A 19,991-nucleotide genomic window follows, 5' to 3' on the forward strand; every position below is an offset into this window, starting at 1 on the left:
GCCCACGGCTCTCACTGTCTCCCCTCACGCGTCTTTCCCACACCCTGTACCCATGATCCCCCACCATGGGGCTGTGGCTGCTGAATCTCTCCCCCCTCCCACCCTCAAGAACTTAACCTGGTGGGAGGAAGGTCTCTGTGCTCACAGCTGCAGTCCTGGTGTTGGATACATGAGCACCCTGTGTAGACGATGGACGGACAGATGGATGGATAGACAGATGGACAGATGAGTGGGTATAGGGACGGATGGATGGATGGATGGATGGTGGATGGACAGAGGGATGGATCAATGGAGGGATGGGTGGATGGACAGATGGACAGACAGTTGGGTGCACGGACGGGTGGACAGATAGATGAACAGATGTGTGGGTGAATGAACAGATGAATGAAAAAGTGGACAGATGGATGGATGAATGAATGCATGGCAGGTGGATAGATGAATGAGTGGATAAATGAATGGATGGACAGACAGATGAATGGTTGGATAGGTAGATGGACAGATGGATGGGTGGACAGATGAATGGATGACAGACTAACAAATGGATGGATGGGTGACCAGGTACCTAAACCCTGTATCGCTACCCGGGGGCAGTGGGCCATGCTCACCTGGACGGGGGTTCCTCCCAGTTCCTCATCCAGCTGGGCAGTCAGGATGGCAGATGCAGCAACCTCATCCTGGGTGGACTGGGCACCCTGCCTGTAAGAGGAAGTGACACTCAGCACTATCTTCCCACAGGTCCTTGCCTGGGGTCTCAGAAACCCACAAAGCCCCAGATTATAGGTTGTAAAACTGAGTCCCAGACCGGGAAAAGAGGTGCCCAAGAGCCACCAGAGGAGGAAGCAGCCCCACAAGTCACACCCCAGCTCAGCATCTGGCCACCTTGTCCAGATCTGGGAAAACCAACCCAATAGACTTAGGGCTGAGCAGATGGCACTGAGGGACAGAACTGTGCCTTGCACGGAGCAGCCCTGGTTGCTATCCCCGGGACCGCATAGTCTCCTGAGCACTGCTGGGAGCAGCCCTGAAGCATCTGTGGGGACGGACCCCTCCCCCCAATTCTTTTTCTTAAAAGCCAGTGGACTTCCTCAGCCTAAGTACATCACTTGGGAACAGGCTAGCTTAGCCCACAAGAGACGGCGCTAGGACTTGATTCAAAGATGGAGAAAGATAATCAGCACATCTCTTGGGGTGGAAACTGGGCCCTGAGCACATTAGCAGGAAAAGACTTCAGTAGATTTAGCCTTGTGCGGTTGGATGCAGAGGCGTGTGTGCAGATGAAACCAAGAGGCACGCTGTGGCTTGAAACTGCAGGGAAAGGGGAGCCCGACATTCTGGCCCACCTCTCAGTAGGTCGGAATTTCCCTTAACCTACAAGTGTGTCCTATACATGCAGACAGACACCTCAATATGCTTATGCATTAATTTTTAAAAATGTCTGCCTTTGGGACTAGAGCGATAGCACAGCGGGTAGGGCATTTGCCTTGCACGTGGCTCACCCAGGTTCGATTCCCAGCATCCCATAGGGTCCCTCGAGCACCACCAGGAGTAATTCCTGAGTGCAGATCCAGGAGTAAGCCCTGAGCATTGCTGGGTGTGACCCAAAAAGCAAAACTAAAATAAAATAAAATGTCCGCCTTTAAATTTTGTTCCACACAGTATGCAATTACCGAGGAAAGATAATCTACAAAATCACTGGTCAGTTCTCCTCCCTGGGGTCGAGGTCAGGGAAAGGAAAGAAAAGACAGGGGGTGGCACAGACGAGAAACAGGAGAGCTGAATGCTAGTGGGCCTCTGGCTTACATCCTGGACATGGGGGTCCCCTCTGGGAAGAGCCTTTTCCATCAAGGTGGCTGTTGGCGCTCAGGCCCTTACCCCCTTCAGCCCTGCCCCCCGACCTGTAACCAAGCTCAGGACCCAGCCAGCACCCCCTCCCCCCACCCCCATCAGCACAGAGCCGACCCTCACCAGTTGTAAATGATCTGTCCCTGGCGGGTGCCGTGACGGTAATTGTAGAGGATGATGTAGCTGTCGCCGCCATAGAACTGCCCGTATGTGGACGGGTCCACGGGCACTTTGTCGGAACCTTCAATTCTCCAGATCTGTGAGGGAAAAGCTGTGTTCGGATGTGGCCGGCTGCCATGTACCCCTACTCATCACCTCGAGGGTGGTTGTGTTTTCCTGCCTCCCCCGGCTTCAAACGGAAGTGAAATCACACCCCCGAATCACAGGGCCACTGGGATTCAAACCCAGGCCTCCCGGGCTGGGTCCTGTAGGGATGTGGCCAGGGGGATGTTTCAGAATCCGATTTTAGCGAGTCTAACCCACGAGGGCTTAAAGGCATCTCGGTAGGTGGGATGTAGCTCAAAGCAGGTCCTACTTGCTGGAAGATGCAACTTCCAACAAGCAACTTAGACTAAGACGCCTCCGTTCCTCATCTGAAATTTGGATTAATAAAGGCCCCTGCCCGGCTAGTCTGGCATGGGGACCAGGTGAGTTTATTCATGAGGGCTAGCCCAGCACCTGGCCCAGGCTGCCCTCTCTGTGGATAGCAGCTACTCTTAGTAACAGCATGATGATTCCTGTGGTGAATTATCTGCATCATGATGGAATTCGCTGCTGAACTGTCTGGATTTAATAGATCCCCCCTACCCCACCCTCAATCCCATTGGGATGGATCTTCAGAGTGAAAGACACCTGGTGGGGACCAGTCTCTACAGCGCCACCTGCTGGCTCAGTGAGTCACTGACTTTCCAAGTGCAGGGAAATAGGGTCCCAGAATCTTGGCGGCTGGAAAATTCTGGAAGGTGAGGGGGTAGATTCACCTCCATCCTTGCCCTCCCCACATTTTACAGATGAAGAAAGTTAGGCTCAAACAGGCTAAGAAGTGATTAATCGCTCTTAATCACTCGATCATAGACACAGGGAGCCAGAGTTTTTATGGACAACCCTACTCTGACCGTTTTCCTCATCATCCCCTTCCGCTGAGCAAGGACAAACCGATAATAAATAAACAGGAATGGCCGTCCCTCATGTGGAATGGAATCGATGTTGACCAGAAGTGGAACCAACCCGCTAGCCCTCTCTGAGCCCCACCGTGCCCTTTTCCACCTTCCCTGTGACCGCCCCTATCATCTCAAGGGATGCCTCAGCCCCCGAGTGCTTTCCACCCACTTGGGGGTAGGGGGGAGTCCCAACCTTCATTCCCCTCTGCACAATTTCCACAGGGCATCTCCAAAGCACAGAGAAGATCCTGCCACAGTCTGCCCCCTTTAAGGGGAGAACAACCCCCACTGCTTACAGGATCAAGTCTATCGGCTCGGACCTGACTTGCAAGGGTCCACCATGCAGAGCCCGTCAGCACCGAGAAAGGGGGGACAGCTCCCCGCCCAACCACTCCCTCCACGTCCCCCAAGGCCGGAAGGTCGCCATGACCCCCTCCAGCACCCACCGCCCTTTCGATTCAACCTGCCCACGGGCCCCTACCCTCTCCCCACTGAGTGTGCAGCTGTCATTCTCACCCGTATCCCACCGGGTGCTGGATACTCAGTACTGCGCACACAATAGGCACCCAGTGTATGCAGGTGGAGCAAATTCAGACCAACCACGGTCTGAATTCAGACCAGATTCTCCCCTCTCACACTGGCCAGAGCTCAGAGCATGCTCCCGGCCCTGTGCCCACACCCCGGCCCCAGCACCTGCTTCTGGCCTGTGCCGTCATCCACCATGGCGTGCTGGGCGGCCATGGCAGTGGACGTGTGCAGGGTGGCTGCGTCGAACGGCACGCGCTCCACGTTGGCGATGTGGCTGGAGAGGTAAGCCAGGCCCGGGCCGTCTGTCTGGTCGGGGTCTCGCCAGTTCTTGAAGAATTGCTTGAACAGGGGAGTCTCGCCACCCTCGGGGAGGACGGAGACCTGGGAGGGGTGAGCGAGGGGTTCGGATGTGGCTTCCAAAACTGGGCTTTCTAGGGTGCTGTATCCACTGGGAAGGCAGGGGCAGCCCCACAGGGCTCCAGGCTCACCTGGGTGTGCCTGGGGTATCCCATGCTGGAGATGAACTCGGAGGCGGTCTTGAGAGCGGCCTTTCTCTCCTCCGTGTTAGCTTGCTTGCCTGTTTGCAGCCGGACCAGAGAACAGAGCGGGATTTGGGTCAGCACTAGGCTCGGCTTCCATGGTCCCAAGATCTCTTCTTCTCAGGCTGGGGTGCCAGGGACCCCCGCCCCCGAGCCGACCACTCTGAGTCCAGCCAGTCCAGCAACCCTTGTGCTCCACTCACTGAGCGTGTGGCCCCGTCAGAGAGCCCATTATTATCTCAGCTGCTCTACACAGAAGAGTAGCCCAGGGTGGGCAGCTGCAGGGGGGTCTTGGTGATTGCTGAGAGCCAAGAAGGCCTCACTCAGCCCCCCCTCCCCAGACCATGGCCACGGCAGGGGACTCCCCGCCATGCCTTGTCTGTGGCTGCCCTGAGCACCTGAGACTTCCTCACTCACTGGCCCCAGCACTTCCCTGGCCAGGCTTCGGTGCCCGGGAGACCCTGGTGATCCAGTCTGAGGGCCAAGGCTGCCCCTCTCCTCCTTCCCCTGCACTGGCCAAGGGGCATCAGAAAAGGATGCCCAGGGGGCCTCTCAGAAACGTTTGGACCCACATTTTCCAGCAGCCCCCCACAAACAGTCCCACAGGATCCCCCACCGAGGCCTCGAGCACCCGAGCTCCACATTGCCCAGACCAACCACAGTGCCCTGAGGAAAGACCTCAGCAGACAGTAGTTTTGAGGCCCCTCAAAGTCCTGTAAGAAACACTCCCCTCCGCCCACCTCCCACCAATCACTTAACTCCACGCTGCCCATGAAGGTTTGTGGGTGTCTCCTAAGCAAGACTCAGGGATCTTGGGGGTCACTCCTGGTGACCCTGGCCAGGCTGGAGGTTCACTGGAGAGTAGCGATGCTATAGTGCTCAGTCCCACGGCTGAGGGACTCTGGGGCTACCCCCAGCGGTACTGGGAGGGAAGGCGGTGCTGGGGATCAAACGTGGGATCTCGAGCATGTCAAGCATGTGATCCAGCCTCGACAATCTCTCCCTGGTCCCTCTGCAACTCACTGACTCGAGTACTATGTCTATTTCATAATGCCAGTGAAACTCTTCAAAAATGACTTTGAGGTGGCAGAGTTATAGCTGTAGAGGGGAGGGTGCTTGCCTGGCACTCGGTCTATCTGGGTTCCATCCTTGGCAACCCATGTGGTTCCCTACGCCCCGCCAGGAGTGATGCCTGAGCACAGAGCCAAGAGCAAATCCTGAGAACTGCTGGGCGTGGCGCCCAAATAAACAAAAATGACTTGGATGGCACACGTGGGGAAACACGAGCTAGCTGGGGCTCAGAGAGGTGAAGCAAGGTGCCCAAGATCACACAGCGTGTCAGCTGCAAGGTGTCTGCACGAGACTCCTGACGTCCATGGGCCCTAGAGGCTAGGAGAGGCCTGGCCCACTGGCTGGTACCTTTCCAGACGAAGATCTTCCCATTCTTGCCGTGGTCCAGGATGAAGCAGTCCTGGGTGCCCAAAGCCCCCTGTGAGAAGGGGTTCTCGTCTGCCACCATGGACACAGTCATGGAGCCCGCACTGTTGGAGACCTGGGTGGGGGGAGGAAGAGCACTGGTTAGTGAGTACCTCCCACAGCCCATCTGCCCCCCCCCCCAGAAACAGGTACAGAGCACCTGTGTGTGTACCCACAAATTGTCCCTGGTATCACACGGTCCTGGAGCGATAGCACAGCAAGTAGGGCATTTGCCTTGCACGTGGCCAACCTGGCCGACCCGAGTTTGATTCCTCTGCCCCTCTCGGAGAGCCCGGCAAGCTACTGAAAGTGTCTTGCCCGCATGACAAAGCCTGGCAAGCTACCCATGACGTATTCCATATGCCAAACACAGTAACAAGAAGTCTCACAATGGAGACGTTACTGGGCATGCACGATCAAATCAATGAACAATGGGAGGACAGTGATAGTGACCACACGGTCCCCTGAGTACTGCTGGGAGCACCCTCTGAGCACCGAGCCCCCAAGCACGGCTGAGTGCAGCCCAAAAAGCAAACAAATAAAATCATAAGAAAAGGGCTGCTTTGAATAATTGAGTAATGTTGCTGTAGCAACTAAACCAGCAGGTGGAGTCCTAGCTAACCTGGTGAAATTGCCTGGAACTTTTTGTGCTTTAACATTCTGGAGTCACGTGTATCCTTTCTTTTCACTGTGGGGACATGTGACTTCGTAATCAGAAGTAAAATCGTGTGGTATTCTGGGGAGGCGATGGCATCTGAGCCCTGCTTTGCTCTCTAACCACAACTGAGTTGAGGTTGCATCAGGCGCTAATGAGTTTCTCCTGAGTTCCAGGAGAAAGCGCAGCTGCGAGTTCCTATGCCCAAGATCAACCTCATTCAGACTTCAAATCCGAAGGAGGAAAGGATGGAGTCCCCACAAAAAACCAGCCAGACCCCCACTGCCACAGTATTTTCCTGACATACTTTGCCTGCACCTTTCTCTGTGCAATTCCAGCAGCCCTGCAGAGAGGACCCCACTGCCCTGGACACCCCCCTCCCAACTGACAAGGACACTGAGACCTGAGGAGGGGTCAGTGCTGCCCACAGCCCCACACAAACGGGGTGAGGCTGTGTCCACGCTGGCTGCACTCTCTCCTCTCTGTGCAGGAAGACACAGGGAGATGTGTCCCCCATACGCTGTGGTAACCGTCCAACTGGGCCCTCAGCTCCCATGGAAGAGCTCGGCACAGACCCCGCAGCCAGTGAGAACACTGGCCTCCCACCTGCAGGGACAGCGCCCGGGCTCACCTTGTAGAGCTTGGCCAGCTTGCGGTTGCTCGCGTCCGCCTGGATGTCATCACTGGTGCCTTCGGGCAAAGTGGGCTTGGGGCCCAGCACCTGCGGGAGAGGCAGGAAGGGTGGTTGTGTTGTGAGTTCGCTTCCCTAGCAGGGGCCTGGACCCCAGTGGGACTCCCGGTCCAGGGAAGACAAGGACCCTGCACACATGTGCGCACACACACATGCATATACACACACATGCACACACATACAGCACACAATTATGTATACATGTGCACTCAAGTGCACACATGCAGGTACACATGGATGTACAAACATACTCACAGGCATACCTGTATATACATACATGCAGACACACATGCATACACATGTACACACATGCGTGCATGCAGATATACTTACAAACACACATGTCGTACACACGAGCATACTCACACGCATGCTCTGAGACCAGAATCACGCTCCTTCTGAGGAAGGGGAAACACATGGAACCTGCACTCACAGGGAAGCCAGGGCTAAAGGAGGTTTTGCACACAGACCCGGGGAGCCGGGGGCCGAGGGGGCCCAGTGGGATCTGCACACAGACCCCGGGGGGCTACAGAGCTATTTCCACTCCTCCTTTCTGGGCTCCCACCAGCCACTGTCACCCTCATCCCCATCACCACTGCTGCCCCAGACCAAGCCAAATTGGTGACCAGGCTTCTCTCCTAAGAATCACCTTCTGTTGATTAAAAAAAAAAATTGGAACCACTCCACCTCCCCTTCTGCCCCAGACCAGCAGGAGCCAAACAGCATGGAGCAGAGTTCCTGGTCTCCTCCTTTTCCCAGTGACTTGACCTCTATTATATGTGCTCAAAGCACAATGGCCAGCAGTGCCACCAAGCGCTTGACTAAGAGGGCAGAGAAGAGCCTGGATGGTCAGTAAAGGAAAAGGAGCAGTTTCCTGTCAGCTTGTAGCGAGCTCCCACACCAGGCCTGCCCTCAGGACATGCCAGGACTCTAGTCCTCAGCTCTGTGGCACCCCCAGCTGGTAGCTGTGGCTCCCAAACCCCAGCCCCATTTGCACCAGCTCCTGCGACCCTAGCACCCTCCTCTCTCCCTGGGGTCTGAGAGGTGTCGGGCTGAGGCTCCTTCCCACTTCCTCTAAAGACCCAGCTTGGTGGGTACCCCAATTCCCCTCGGAAAGCCGCGCTGCCTGGAGACGGTCCTGAGTGCCTGACCACGCCCCGGGGTGTGGCCTTTGTACCTGGAGCATCGCCTCCGGCTCTTTGCCCTCCTCGATCACCTGCACGCGGGCGCGGCCATTGCGCTCGTTGTCCCGGATGGCCTTGGACACCTGCGTGGCCTTCATCCTCTCGAAGGGGGTGCAGCCAGGGCCGCACCACTGGTAGATGTCCTGTAAGGCGGGGCCTCGCGTGAGCCGTGCCCGAGATGCTGCTCGGCGTGTGGTCGCCCCGCGTATGCTCTGCTGGCCCCAGGGGGGCCCGGGGGCGCGTGCCCAGGTGTCCATCCCAGCTTGGAGGGGGTGCACTATGCCCAGGAGATGGGTGCCTCAAAGGGACAAGTGTCTGCCTGATGGCAGGGAGATGGGACCAGTGTCTGGGAAGAGTCAGGCTGGAGTTCGCTGCCCCTGCTGCCCTCTGAGTGGCCCTAGCAGGGAGCACGCGCAACAGTGCAGCCCCACATCCACCAGCACAGACCATGGCCCCAAGCCCGAAGCCACCCGGACTCTCGACTGCAGAAAGGTCCGTGAGTGGTGGCACTGCCGGTCAGCCTCCGTGTGGCTGGAGCCATAAAAGCAGGACACGGAAGAGCAAAGGAACCTCGTGCAGGTTCCAGAACGGGAAGGACTGGGCTGAGCTGCAAACGGCCGGGCACCCGAGTGGACATTGGGAGAGGCCAGCAGGAGACTGAGGGCGGGCATGCAGTGTGCAGGCCTGGCTGTGCGTTTGCCAGTGTTGACCAGGGGTGTCCACCCCGCCCCCAGTCGGGCCTGGCCCGGGGCCCTCTGCAGCAGGGCAGGACTCACCTGGCCCAGGTCCAGGATGAAGCAGTCGCCCTTGTTGAAGCTGTTCCAGGACACGGGCACCTCTGTGGCGCGGATTGTGCGCTTCCCTTTGACATGCAGGAGTCTCTGCACGGACACCTCGTTGGGCACCACGTGCTTGAATCCTGAGGCCACACCTCCTTTCTGCGGGGGAGGGGGGAGACACAGTCAGGGGGAGTGGAGGTCACACCTCCTCTCTGCAGGGGGCAGTCAGGGGGGGAGGCCACGCCTCCTTTCTGGGGGGCAGCAGAGGGGGGAGGGGAGGCCAGATGACCCTCTCTGTCACCAAACTCTGCACCAAGTCTGCTTCTGCTGGGGTGGGGTGACAGCAGAGGGTGACTCACAGCCCTCTGCTAGTTGGTTGTGCAGCCAGGAAGCGTCAGGCAGGGGAGAAGGCCCAGAAGCCGGGAGCAGACATGCACCAGACTCCGTGTTCTAACATGCATTGTCACTGTCACTGTCACTCCGTCGTTGTTGAGTTTCTTGAGCCGGTGACAGTAACATCTCTATTCATCCCAGCCCTGAGATTTTAACAGCCTCTCCTTACTCGTCTTTCCCAACAACTGGAGGCTCTTTCAGGGTCAGGGGAATGAGAACTGTTCTAGTTACTGGTTTTGGCATATTGAATATGCCACGGGGAGCTTGCCGGGCTCTGCTCGTGCGGGTGGAATACTCTCAGTAGTTTGCCCGACTCTCTGAAATATATATATATATATATACATATACATATATATATATATAGTCAAAGGTAAAGGTAAAGGCCCTCCCGTTGATCGTCGATTTGCTCGAGCGGGCCCAGTAACGTCTCCATTGGAGACTTTGTTGTTACTGTGTCTGGCATATCGAATACTCTCGGTAGCTTGCCGGGCTCTCCGAGAGGGGCGGAGGAATCGAACTCGGTACGACCATGTTGGCCGCTTGTAAGGCAAACGCCCTACCCGCTGTGCTATCGCTCGAGTATATATATATATATATATATATATATATATATATATATATCATGGTCACGGTCACGGTCATCCCGTTATTCATCGATTTGCTTGAGCAGGCCCAGTAACATCTCCATCGTGAGACTTGTTACTGTGTTTGGCATATCGAATACGTCACAGGGAGCTTGCCAGGCTCTGCCGTGCAGGCGAGATACTCTCGGTAGCTTGCCGGGCTCTCCAAGAGGGGCGGAGGAATCGAACTTGGGTCAGCCAGGTTCTCTCTATCATGCCTTAGGCCTCATATTTGGTCCTCAGCACAATCTGGCTTTGTGAGCACCCCTGGGAATTCCCCCCACCTCCCCTCCCCCGCACACACACTACCACCACCACCACCACCACCACCAAAAGAAACGCAAACTGAAAATAAGCATCCAGGATGCGACAGTGCCCACAGGCCAGGCTTTTTGTCTTCTTGTGTGGGATGCCCCATGACAGGGCAATGGGGACTCAGATCTCATCCAGGTTCTCACTGCTGATAGTGACCAGTGACAATGAAGCCACGGGGGACCTCAAACCCAGGTGGGAATGAAGCGGTAAGAGCCGCATCTGGGCTTCTCTCCCCTAAGCTCACTCCGTTTCATTCAGGGAGGCAGAAGCAGCAAAGCGGTGCGGAGAATGGGGTTGGAGCGCCCCCTGACGGTCATTCTTGGTACCAGCCTTAGCAGGGACCAGGGGGAGGTTGGCAGAAAGAAGTTCAGTTCCTTTGCTTTCAGCCTGTTGTAAAGGGCACATCTGCTGGGGAGCAGGGCGGCTGGGGAGAAGATACCTTGAAGCCCTCACTTGGCACTGACCACAGAGGCTGCTGCTTACCAAGTTTGTGCCAGGGTGGGGGCACCGGCATGAAGGACAAGCAAAAGAAGCCCTGGAGGCAGAGACTAACCACCTCGCTTGTGGGAAAGGAAACTGAGGGGTAAAAGCATTCAGCCGGGTCGCAGTGCTCGCCTAGGTCTACCAGCCTGGGACTCCCGAGCGTCTGTAGGAGGCTTTGGCCTCGTTCAGCAGGAGGCTGAGACGGTGGGTCTGGAAAGCTGTTTCCAAAGGGCTGCAGCAAGAGGACCATGGGAAGGGTGCTTCCCTCACATGCAGCCGACCAGAGCATTTCCAGGTATAGCCCCAAAACAAAACAAAAAATAAATAAAAGTGCTAGACAGACACTTATGTCTCAGAGATGAAGACACGGGGAGATGTGGGGACAGACAGACTGTTTGCTTTTTATAAAAGTTGACATGACTTGGGCTGGAGCGATAGTACAGCAGGTAGGGTGTTTGCCTTGCACGCAGCTGACCTGGGTTCGAACCCCGGCACTCCATATGGTTCCCTGAACACTGCCAGGGGTGATTCCTGGGTGCAGAGCCAGGAGTAACTTTTGAGCATCACTGGGTGTGACCTCCCCAAAAAAAAGTTCACATGCCTTTTATTTTGCCTGTTAAAAGTTAAAACTTTATATGCTGGGGCCTGCTGGTGGTGCACATGTCTCTCACTGTGTCCTGCAGTGCCAAGGAACACACACATGTGGATGCGACGAATAAGAGACTTTTGAAACCAAGCTCAGGGCAGAGGAGATAGTGCAGTGGGTAGGGCGTTTGACCTGCATGTGGTCACGTGGTCAGCCTGGGGTCAATCTATGGCATTCCCTGAGCCCCCGTTCCCGGAATTAGGAGTAAGCCTCAAGCACTGCCAGGCGTGGTCCCTTCCTCGAAAGGAAGCATACATTGTATCATAAATTTCAGTTTCAATACATTTAGAAAATGATAGAATACGCGATTTCTAACCATTCTGCCCATGTATCTTCTGATCATTGAACCTCACTCCTCTAATCAATCTCGTTAGATTTGGGAAGAGTAGTGAGCAGAAAAATAAAAGCATACTGGGAGCTGAAAGGGAAGGAGACGGATTAAAAAAAAACTATTTTGGGGGGCTGGAGCGATAGTACAGCAGGTAGGGGGTTTGTTTGCCTTGCAACGCAGTCGACCTGCGTTCAATTCCCTGCATCCCATATGGTCCCCTGAGCACTGCCAGGAGTAATTCCTGAGTGCAAAGTTAGAAGTAAGCCCTGTGCGTCGCTGGGTGTGACCTCCCTCCCCCCCCAAAAAAAAACTATTTTTGCTATGTTACTACAATCTTAAGATTGACTGAGTTTTCTGTGTTTGAATCATTTGCAAAGTAGAAAGTAGTAAACAAACAAACAAACAGTGTCCTCCCAGTGTTCATCAATTTTGCTTGAGCGGGCCCAGTAACGTCTCCATTTTGAGACTTGCTGTTACTGTGTTTGGCATATTGAATACGTTATGGGAAGTTTGCCAGGCTTTGCTGTGTGGGTGAGATACTCTTGGTAGCTTTCCGGGCTCTCTGAGGGGGCAGAGGAATCGAACCTGGCTTGGCTGCATGCAAGGCAAACGCTCTACCACTGTGCTATCACACAGTAAATGATTTGGAAAAAATATAGTGGGATAAATTACTTTTTTTACTTTTTAAAAACTTTCCAAATTAACACTACAGTTTATATATATGTAATCTATATGTATTTATATACCCTATATCATGTGTATATATGTATATGTGTATCCAAGCATAATATATAGAGAGAAAACAATAATTGCCATGTGTTGTATGTCTCCCAGAATAAAAATTTTTACTGAAACCTGTATAGCCAAACACCTAACATATAACAATGAGCTGGTACTATTCTTCCAGGTGGTGAAAACAAATCTATAAAAACTGAAAGTTTTCCCTAAAAAATAAAATAGGAGCCACTCTCTGGCCGAGTGCCAGGGTCACACCCTGCAGTGCCAGGTTTGGGGGGGGCCTGGGGGGGAAGAGGAACAAACTCACACATGCCCAGCTACATGCCCTGCCACTTGTGCCAAAGTCCTTAAAAAAAAATAAGTGAAGCTGTTGATAAAACAAAGTAAATGCATAGACTGGAGATGGTCCCTTCCAGTCTTGAAACTTGGCGGGGGGTGGGGGGGGGGGGTTTCCTTACTTGAGAAATGGAAGAAAGAAAGGTAGGTCTGGGGATCTCCTGGGGGATCCTTAGATCAGGTGGTGCCTGGACTCAGAGTGGCCCCTGGGGCCTCCAGGGCCCTTCCTGTGGGTCAGGATGAAGGAGTGCAGGAGGGGAAGAGGAGTGCAGGGGGGGGGGGGACCACAGATTCTGCGCAGTGCAGTGACTCTGAAGGACGCGGGAGTCTCAGGACCTGTCCAGCCAGGCTCTGGGCAGCTCTTGTTGGGGGTCCCAGACCATTACCCTCCTCACACCCTCCAGGGGCAGCCCAGGTCCTGCCCAACAGCCCTGCTCCTTGGGTTTCTATTTTTATTTTCTTTTTGGGTCACACCCGGCAATGCACAGGGGTTACTCCTGGTTCTTCACTCAGGAATTACTCCTGGCGGTGCTCAGGGGACCATATAGGATGCTGGGAATCGAACCCGGGTCGGCCGTGTGCAAGGCAAACACCCTACCCGCTGTGCTATTGCTCCAGCTCCCGGGCTTCTATTATTGATGAGGCCCTGGGCAGAGCCTGCTAAGCTCAGGGGCAGCCAGAGCCTTTCAGAGGGTGCAAACCAGGCCAGCCTCCGGGGCCAGCAGCTGTCAGGATGGAAGCCCCCAGTCGGAGCCCAGAGTGACACCCCAGCCCTGGTGCATTCCTCAGAGAACAGGGACATCTTGGAACAATCCACACCATGCAGGGCCGTCTTGGTAAACAAACAAATGCCAAGGCCCCAGCTGAACTCCCTCAGACCCACCAGGGGGTCACCCTGGGTCCTCTCTGTGCTGTCCCAGGTTTGAATCCCGACTTTGTCACCACCTGCTGTGCCCAGGGCCTCTGTCCACATAGCAGTAAACAGCCCCCCAGGTTACAGAGCCGGACAAATGTTTGCACTGGGAGGGGGAGCCCATCCCAAGAGACAGAGCACTCCAGAGCAGCACTCGGGGGTGCTTGGGGCCTGAATCCTACTCAAGGGCACTTTTCTCCCTCCTGTTCCCAGTCTTGCTACCCTTTCTTCAAGGCCCCCGGCTACAGGAAGGGCCCCTGGAGAGCCGAGAGAGCCCGGCTCTGTGCCCTGTGGACTGGCAGGCAGGGGCACTGCACGGGCTGCAAGAAACGGTGCCACCCACCCAGGGAGGCTGAGGCCCAGTACAGGACACACCCAGATCTTTGTTCTCCCTCTCACTGGCTCTTTCTCATCACCCGCCAGCCGGTGTGTGCCTCTCCGGAGCACACAGGCTCACCGTCCCAAGGGACCTAGGCCCAGAGAGGGACAATGGTAGATCCAAGGTCATACAGCACCGACGGCTGGACCCCTATTCTATTCTAGGCTAGACACTGGCCCCAAGAGGCAGGTGGGTGCCATGGGAAGAACGCAGAGTCAGTACTAGATCCTGGTCCTAGCTCTAACTTGAACTGGCTGTGGTGTAACCCCAGGTTGCTTAACCTCTCTGTGCCTCTGTGTCCCCTCCCTAGTGATCCATCCTCCTCAGGGCCAATCAGGATCCCGGGACTGCAGCCTCCTCTGAGGCCTCCCCAAGACCCAGCCCTTCCCTAAATCCTCTCCCCAGGCCTGAAGGGCAGGTCTGACGGGCTCTCAGGTAACCAGAGCGCAACAGGACGCTTAGGGGGCCCACGCGGCTTCTAGAAGTCTCCTGCTGGCCTCTGCTCACCCAGACCTGGAGGTCGCAGGGGAGAGCTCTGGGCTAGCCCAGACGCTTAGAGTTCAAGTTCAAGGAGGTATTTGTGAACAGGAAGAAGAATGCAACCAAGGGGGCCTTTTAAAAACCTAATCGGTCCTCCTTGGGGCCTTAATGAGACCCTGGTTAACCAGGGCTAAGAAACCACTTTCCCTAATAAAAGTCTACACGAAGATGATGAGACTGTTACAGTGAGCTGCAATAAACCCTTTTCCTGTTTTCAGCACAGTCCTTTCATTGTGCAGAATTTCTAAGTTCACCAGGAAAGTATTGACATGACCATTGTTAATTCTAGAGCTCTCAACCTCTTTTTTTTTTCCTCCAGAGTTCTCAAAATTTTTCACCGAATTTCTTTGCCACAGGAAACAGCAAACAGACTACCCTGCCTCAGACTGCCATGGGGTCAACTGCTCGCTCCTAGAATAAAAACATCTGTTGGAATCACCTGATACATGGCTTAAATGTTTAAAATTTGTAATTAATTAGTAACAATGTATATGATTCTTTTTTGGGCGGGGGGGGGGGGCACACCCAACAATGCACAGGGTTATTTCTGGCAATTACTCCTGGCGGTGCTCAGGGGACCACATGGGATGCTGGGAATCGAACCCAGGTCAGCCGCGTGCAAGGCAAACACCCTACCCGCTATGCTATCACTCCAGCCCCTGATTATTTTAATGGAATACTGTCCTATTTGATAATCTGAGAAATTATTTAAAAAACAAACAACAAAAAGAAACCACCTTCCCTCATGCCAGGTTCTTCCCCCCCCCCCCCCCCGTGTGTGTCTCTCTGTCTCTCTCTGTCTCTCTCTCGCTCTCTGTCTCTCTCTCTCACTCACTCTCTCTCGCTCTCGCTTGCTCTATCTGTCTGTCTCTCTGTCTGTCTCTGTCTCTCTCTCACCCCTTCCAGCCAAGCAGCAGGTGGGGGAATACCCTAAGCCCCTCAAGGCAGGGAAGAAGGATGCCCCTCAAGCCTAACCCAGAGATGCAGGAGCAGGAGAAGGCCCCGAGGCGTGGGCAAGTGGCGGTCTGGGTTGGCAGCCACAGCACCATCCCTGCTGCTGGAGTGAGGAATACGGCATGAATGACGGGGGTGGTCTTCTCTCCAGTTTAAGATCAGAACCCCAAAAACTCTCTGAGGAAAAGATATGTGGCTTGCTCTTCAAGCCCACGTTCTTCCTGGAACACGGATCTGGCTTGCGTATCTCCACGTCTCATTGCTTTCCCCAACTCTGGGGAAGCCCATGTTCTCTCTTGAATCTGTCCTTGCTCTCTTTCTCTCCTCTCATGTCTAAAAACATTTCGATAAAAGCTATCATGCTTCTCTTTAAAAAAAAATAATAATAATAGAAAAGGAAGGCATTGTCACTCCTCTGTTTATTTTAGTATTAATCACAATAGCCCAAGTCTGGCAAGAGCCCAGGGACAGATGAGTGGCTAAAGAAACCAGGGTAAACTAGCACTGTGGCACTGTTCTCCCTTTGTCCATCAATTGCTTGAGCGGGCACCAGTAACGTCTCCATTGTGACACTTGTTACTGTTTTTGGCATATCAAATATGCCACAGGGAGCTTGCCAGGCTTTGCCGGGTGGGCAGGATAATCTCAGTAGCTTGCCGGCCTCTTCAGAGGGGTGGAGGAATCGAACCCAGGTTGGCCACGTGCAAGGCAAACACCCTACCCACTGTGCTAACACTCTAGCCCAGGGAACATATACACAGTGGAATACTACTCTGTTGTAAGAAAAATGGTGAGGGGCTGGAGCGATAGCACAGCAGGTAGGGCATTTGCCTCGCATGCCGACGACCCGGGTTCGATTCCCAGCATCCCATATGGTCCCCCAAGCACTGCCAGGAGTGATTCCTGAGTGCAGAGCCAGGAGTAATCCCTATGCATCGCCAGGTGTGACCCAAAAAGAAAAAAAAAAAGAAAGAAAGAACATGTGTATGTATTTCAGGATTTTTGAAGGCATATATAAAGCTACCATAGCCTTTTCATTGTAAAAGTTGTACAACACAGGGTAGAGGCAAGGTATTTCTCACAGAAGGATCAAAAAACAAAATCTCTTGGGATCTGACCCCGTCAGTGCGAGGGAGGAGGAGACAGTGATCTGCACCCTAAATGTGGAAGGGAAAATGCTGTCGGCCCCGGAGTCCTCGAGTGCCGGAGGAGAGTGGCAGCCGGCCCTGGCCCTGTGCTCTGCTTCCCTTTGTGAGAGGACTGTCCTGTCCTCTCTCCAGCTGACCACCCAGCCCAGCTGGCTTTGCTCAGAAAGTGTGTGTCAGGGCACTATTAAAGAGCTGCGGATGGGGCTGGAGCAATAACACAACGGGTAGGGCGTTTGTTTGCCTTGCAAGTGGCCAACCCGGGTTCGATTCCCAGCATCCCATGTTGTCCCCTGAGCACCGCCAGGAGTAATTCCTGAGTGCAGAGCCAGGAGTAACCCCTGTGCAATGCCGAGGGTGAAATCAGGCAATTTGCTGCTGGGGGAGACAGCTGGAGAGCATCTTGCTCAGTGAAGTGAGTCAGAAGGAGAGGGCTAACAATCTTGCTCTTCAGCAGGATATAAAGAAACAAAGTGGGCACAAGCGGCCAAAGGCAACACAGCATGGGAACTGACCTTCAGAATGGAGCTCGCTATGGTGGAGGATGGGGAGAGGGGTTGTGTGACAAAGGGGGAAGAGGGCCCCCCCTAGTGGAGGGTGGGTGTTGGAACACTGTATGAACGAGACCCTATCATTTAACAACATTGTAAATCTCAGTGCCACAAGTTGTTGTTTCCTTTGCAGCCACACCCCGCAATGCTCAGGGGTTCATCCTGGCTCTGCTTTGAAGAATTACTCCTGGTGGTGCTCTGGCGACCATAAGTGGTGCAGAGAGTCGAACCCGGGTCAGCCACCTGCCAGGCGAGTACCCTACTTACTCACTGCACTCTCTGGCCCCTGCCTAAAACTTTAGAACGTTTTTAAAATGAAACAAAAGAAGGAAACAGAAACCAGAGGCTCCGCGAGGTTATGTGACGCGTCCGAGTTCTCAGAGCTGGGAGTGGTCAGGGGATCTCGAGCCATGGCTGCCGGCTCACCCTGCCCGGGACCCACCTTGTACCGGAGGTTGTTTTTGAAGTAGCCGAGGAAGGTGTTGGACTCGAAGCCCTGGACCTCACGGTGCTGCACGGCGCGGCCATTCAGGTAGTCGTCCAGCTGCACGGTGAAGATAGCAGCTGCCCCGCTCTCATCCTGGGTGCACTCATTGCCTGGGGAGGGCACCCACAGGCATCATAAGCCCCAGGCATCCTCCCCTCCATGGCCCTGCCAGCATCATGGGGAGCCTCACTTTACCCAGGTGTATAAGTGGGGTGATGTCCCAATCTCTGTTCCCTCTCCTGCTCTGCTCTCCCCTTGCTCGACCCTCTCCCAAATTCACGCTCAACCTTCTGGCACCTGTAGCTACACCAGAGAGCACTGGCCCATTTCACAGATTGGGAAACAGAGGCTAGCCAGGGACTAGAAGTGTGGCACTGAGTCCAGGCTTCTACCTTTGAAGGGCCATTGGGGATGCAGCTGAAGCTGGGCCAGGGGAGCCACAAAGGGGGTCAGGGTCCCCAGGTCACTCCAGTTTCCCAGTTTGGACCATACTTTTTTTTTTTTTTTTTTGCTTTTTGGGTTATACCCAGTGATGCTCAGGGGTTACTCCTGACTCATGCACTCAGGAATTATTCCTGGTGGTGGTCAGGGGACCATACGGGATGCTGGAAATCGAACCCGGGTCAGCCGCATGCAAGGCAAATGCCCTACACACTTTGCTATCGCTCCAGCCCCAAGGATCATACTCTCTGGGATTGAGTGGGACCCACGTCCTCGCGGCACGGGGCACAGGTATCACATGACCTGTCCTAGGGCAGTGCCGGGGGCTGACCCCCACAGGCAGGATCCAGAGCCCTGGATCTGGCTGGCACCTGCATCCTGCTCTACCTAGACTCAGCCCCCATGGGTGCTGCCTGGGGCCCCGCCCAGAAGGTGGGTGTGTGGCAGGAGGGCTCACCCAGCCAGTAGTGGAGGTCATACTGCAGGGCACCGTTCCGCAGCTGCACCGTCTTCAGGATCACGTAGGCGTCCCCTGTGAAGAACTCGCCGTAGAGGTTGGTGGGTACAGGCACCAGGTCGAACTTCTCCACGCGCCAGATCTGCAGCCCGGGCTCCTTGCCCGCCTTGAGGAACTCAGGGTGCTCCACCACCATACTGCTGGGCTGCAAGAGAGCAGGCAGGGCCTGAGCAGGGGCCGAAGCCCCCAGGGAGGGACCCCAGCACGGGGGAGAGGGTCTCCAGCATCGAGAGGGTCTCGCTAGTGCCTCAGACTCACGCTAAGTAGACTCCCTTCCTGTCCCTTCCTCCAGCCCTTGGCCAGCAACTTGCTCCTGCCCCTGGGGAATGTAGGGGTGGGTGGGTGGGTGGGAAGGCTTCACCTTCCCCCCTTCTTCATGCCATTGGGATGGGACAACTGGGGCACAGAGAGGTGATGTGATCCTGCTAGGGACTCCCCAGCTAGGAGATGGCATAGCGGGAATTACCCCAGGACCCAAGCGCGCAGGCAGGGGGTCATGAGAAGCCCCTCATCGTATGGCAGTAATAAATCTGGGGCACCCCAATGGACCCAGCTTCCCGAGGGGCTCTTGGAACGCTAATGGTCCTCAGGGAGGTCTGCATCCAAGCCCACATGGTGGAGAAAAGAAGGTCCCCAGGGGCCAGGAGGCTGGCCCAAGGTCACACAGCCGCTCTACTCTTTTGCCCTTGGACAGTGGGGTGTCTTCTCAGGCCAACCGCTGACCACCCAGAAGAACAGGGATGATGACCAAGCCCAGGTGGCCTCCTTCGCTACCTGCCTCCTCCCTCCTGCCCCGGCCCCCCAGCATCCCACCCCCCAAATTCCGTTTTCTGGAAAATCCAAGGAGGTTGCGGCCAGGCTCTGCGGGAGCCTGGTGGAGAACCGGTTAGGCTGTCGGTCAGGCATGCGCTGGGGCTAAGACAAGGGACAAGGGGCCAGGGAGGGGAGTTAGCTGGATCCGGGAGAAACAGGCAGTCGGCTGCGGGTTCCTGGGTAGCAGAGCGGGCAGCAGCCAGACGCAGGTAGCAGGTGTGAGAGACTGGACCGACGGCGGAGGGACCCGCGGGAAAGATCGCGGGATGCATCGGAGAGGGAGAGAGACCCGGAACGGAGCAAGCAGACGGAGGGGAGGGCAAATTAGGGGCGGGGGAGACAAACCGGGTGGTAAGGAGCCAGAGGCCAAAGGGCGAAGCGCTCTGGCCCCGCGGGCGGGCGAGGTTAGCCTGGAAGGCGCGGGGCAGGCGGGGTCCGAGTCGCCCACCCTCTTCCACCGGAGCCCCGGAAGCAGCGCGGGATACTTACAAAGCAACAAAACAGTTTTTCCATTCTAGACCTGAATTACTCC

The 19,991-nt window shown here is 55.2% G+C and overlaps 1 protein-coding gene across 3 annotated transcripts in view; it reads right to left on the bottom strand.

Moving 5' to 3' along the window:
- Window positions 1-19,991, bottom strand: part of GSN (gelsolin) — a 67,648-nt gene that overhangs the window by 8,501 nt on the left and 39,156 nt on the right. For 2 of the 3 annotated variants that reach the window (XM_056138518.1, XM_056138516.1), the window contains 10 exons: window positions 18,587-18,791; window positions 17,644-17,798; window positions 8,852-9,013; window positions 8,069-8,218; window positions 6,832-6,921; window positions 5,489-5,621; window positions 4,019-4,107; window positions 3,696-3,911; window positions 1,966-2,099; window positions 606-696 (listed from right to left, as the gene is read on the bottom strand). In XM_056138518.1, coding sequence (XP_055994493.1) covers window positions 606-696; window positions 1,966-2,099; window positions 3,696-3,911; window positions 4,019-4,107; window positions 5,489-5,621; window positions 6,832-6,921; window positions 8,069-8,218; window positions 8,852-9,013; window positions 17,644-17,798; window positions 18,587-18,782 — 1,416 coding nt within the window. In that variant the 5' untranslated portion in view covers window positions 18,783-18,791. Of the gene's footprint in view, window positions 1-605; window positions 697-1,965; window positions 2,100-3,695; window positions 3,912-4,018; window positions 4,108-5,488; window positions 5,622-6,831; window positions 6,922-8,068; window positions 8,219-8,851; window positions 9,014-17,643; window positions 17,799-18,586; window positions 18,792-19,948; window positions 19,988-19,991 lie in introns of those variants that run through there. The other variant, XM_056138517.1, reaches the window with a different exon arrangement.

This window comes from Sorex fumeus, unplaced genomic scaffold (assembly GCF_029834395.1).
Source record: "Sorex fumeus unplaced genomic scaffold, SorFum_2.1 ptg000129l, whole genome shotgun sequence".
In the NCBI taxonomy this organism is placed as follows: Eukaryota; Metazoa; Chordata; class Mammalia; order Eulipotyphla; family Soricidae; genus Sorex; species Sorex fumeus.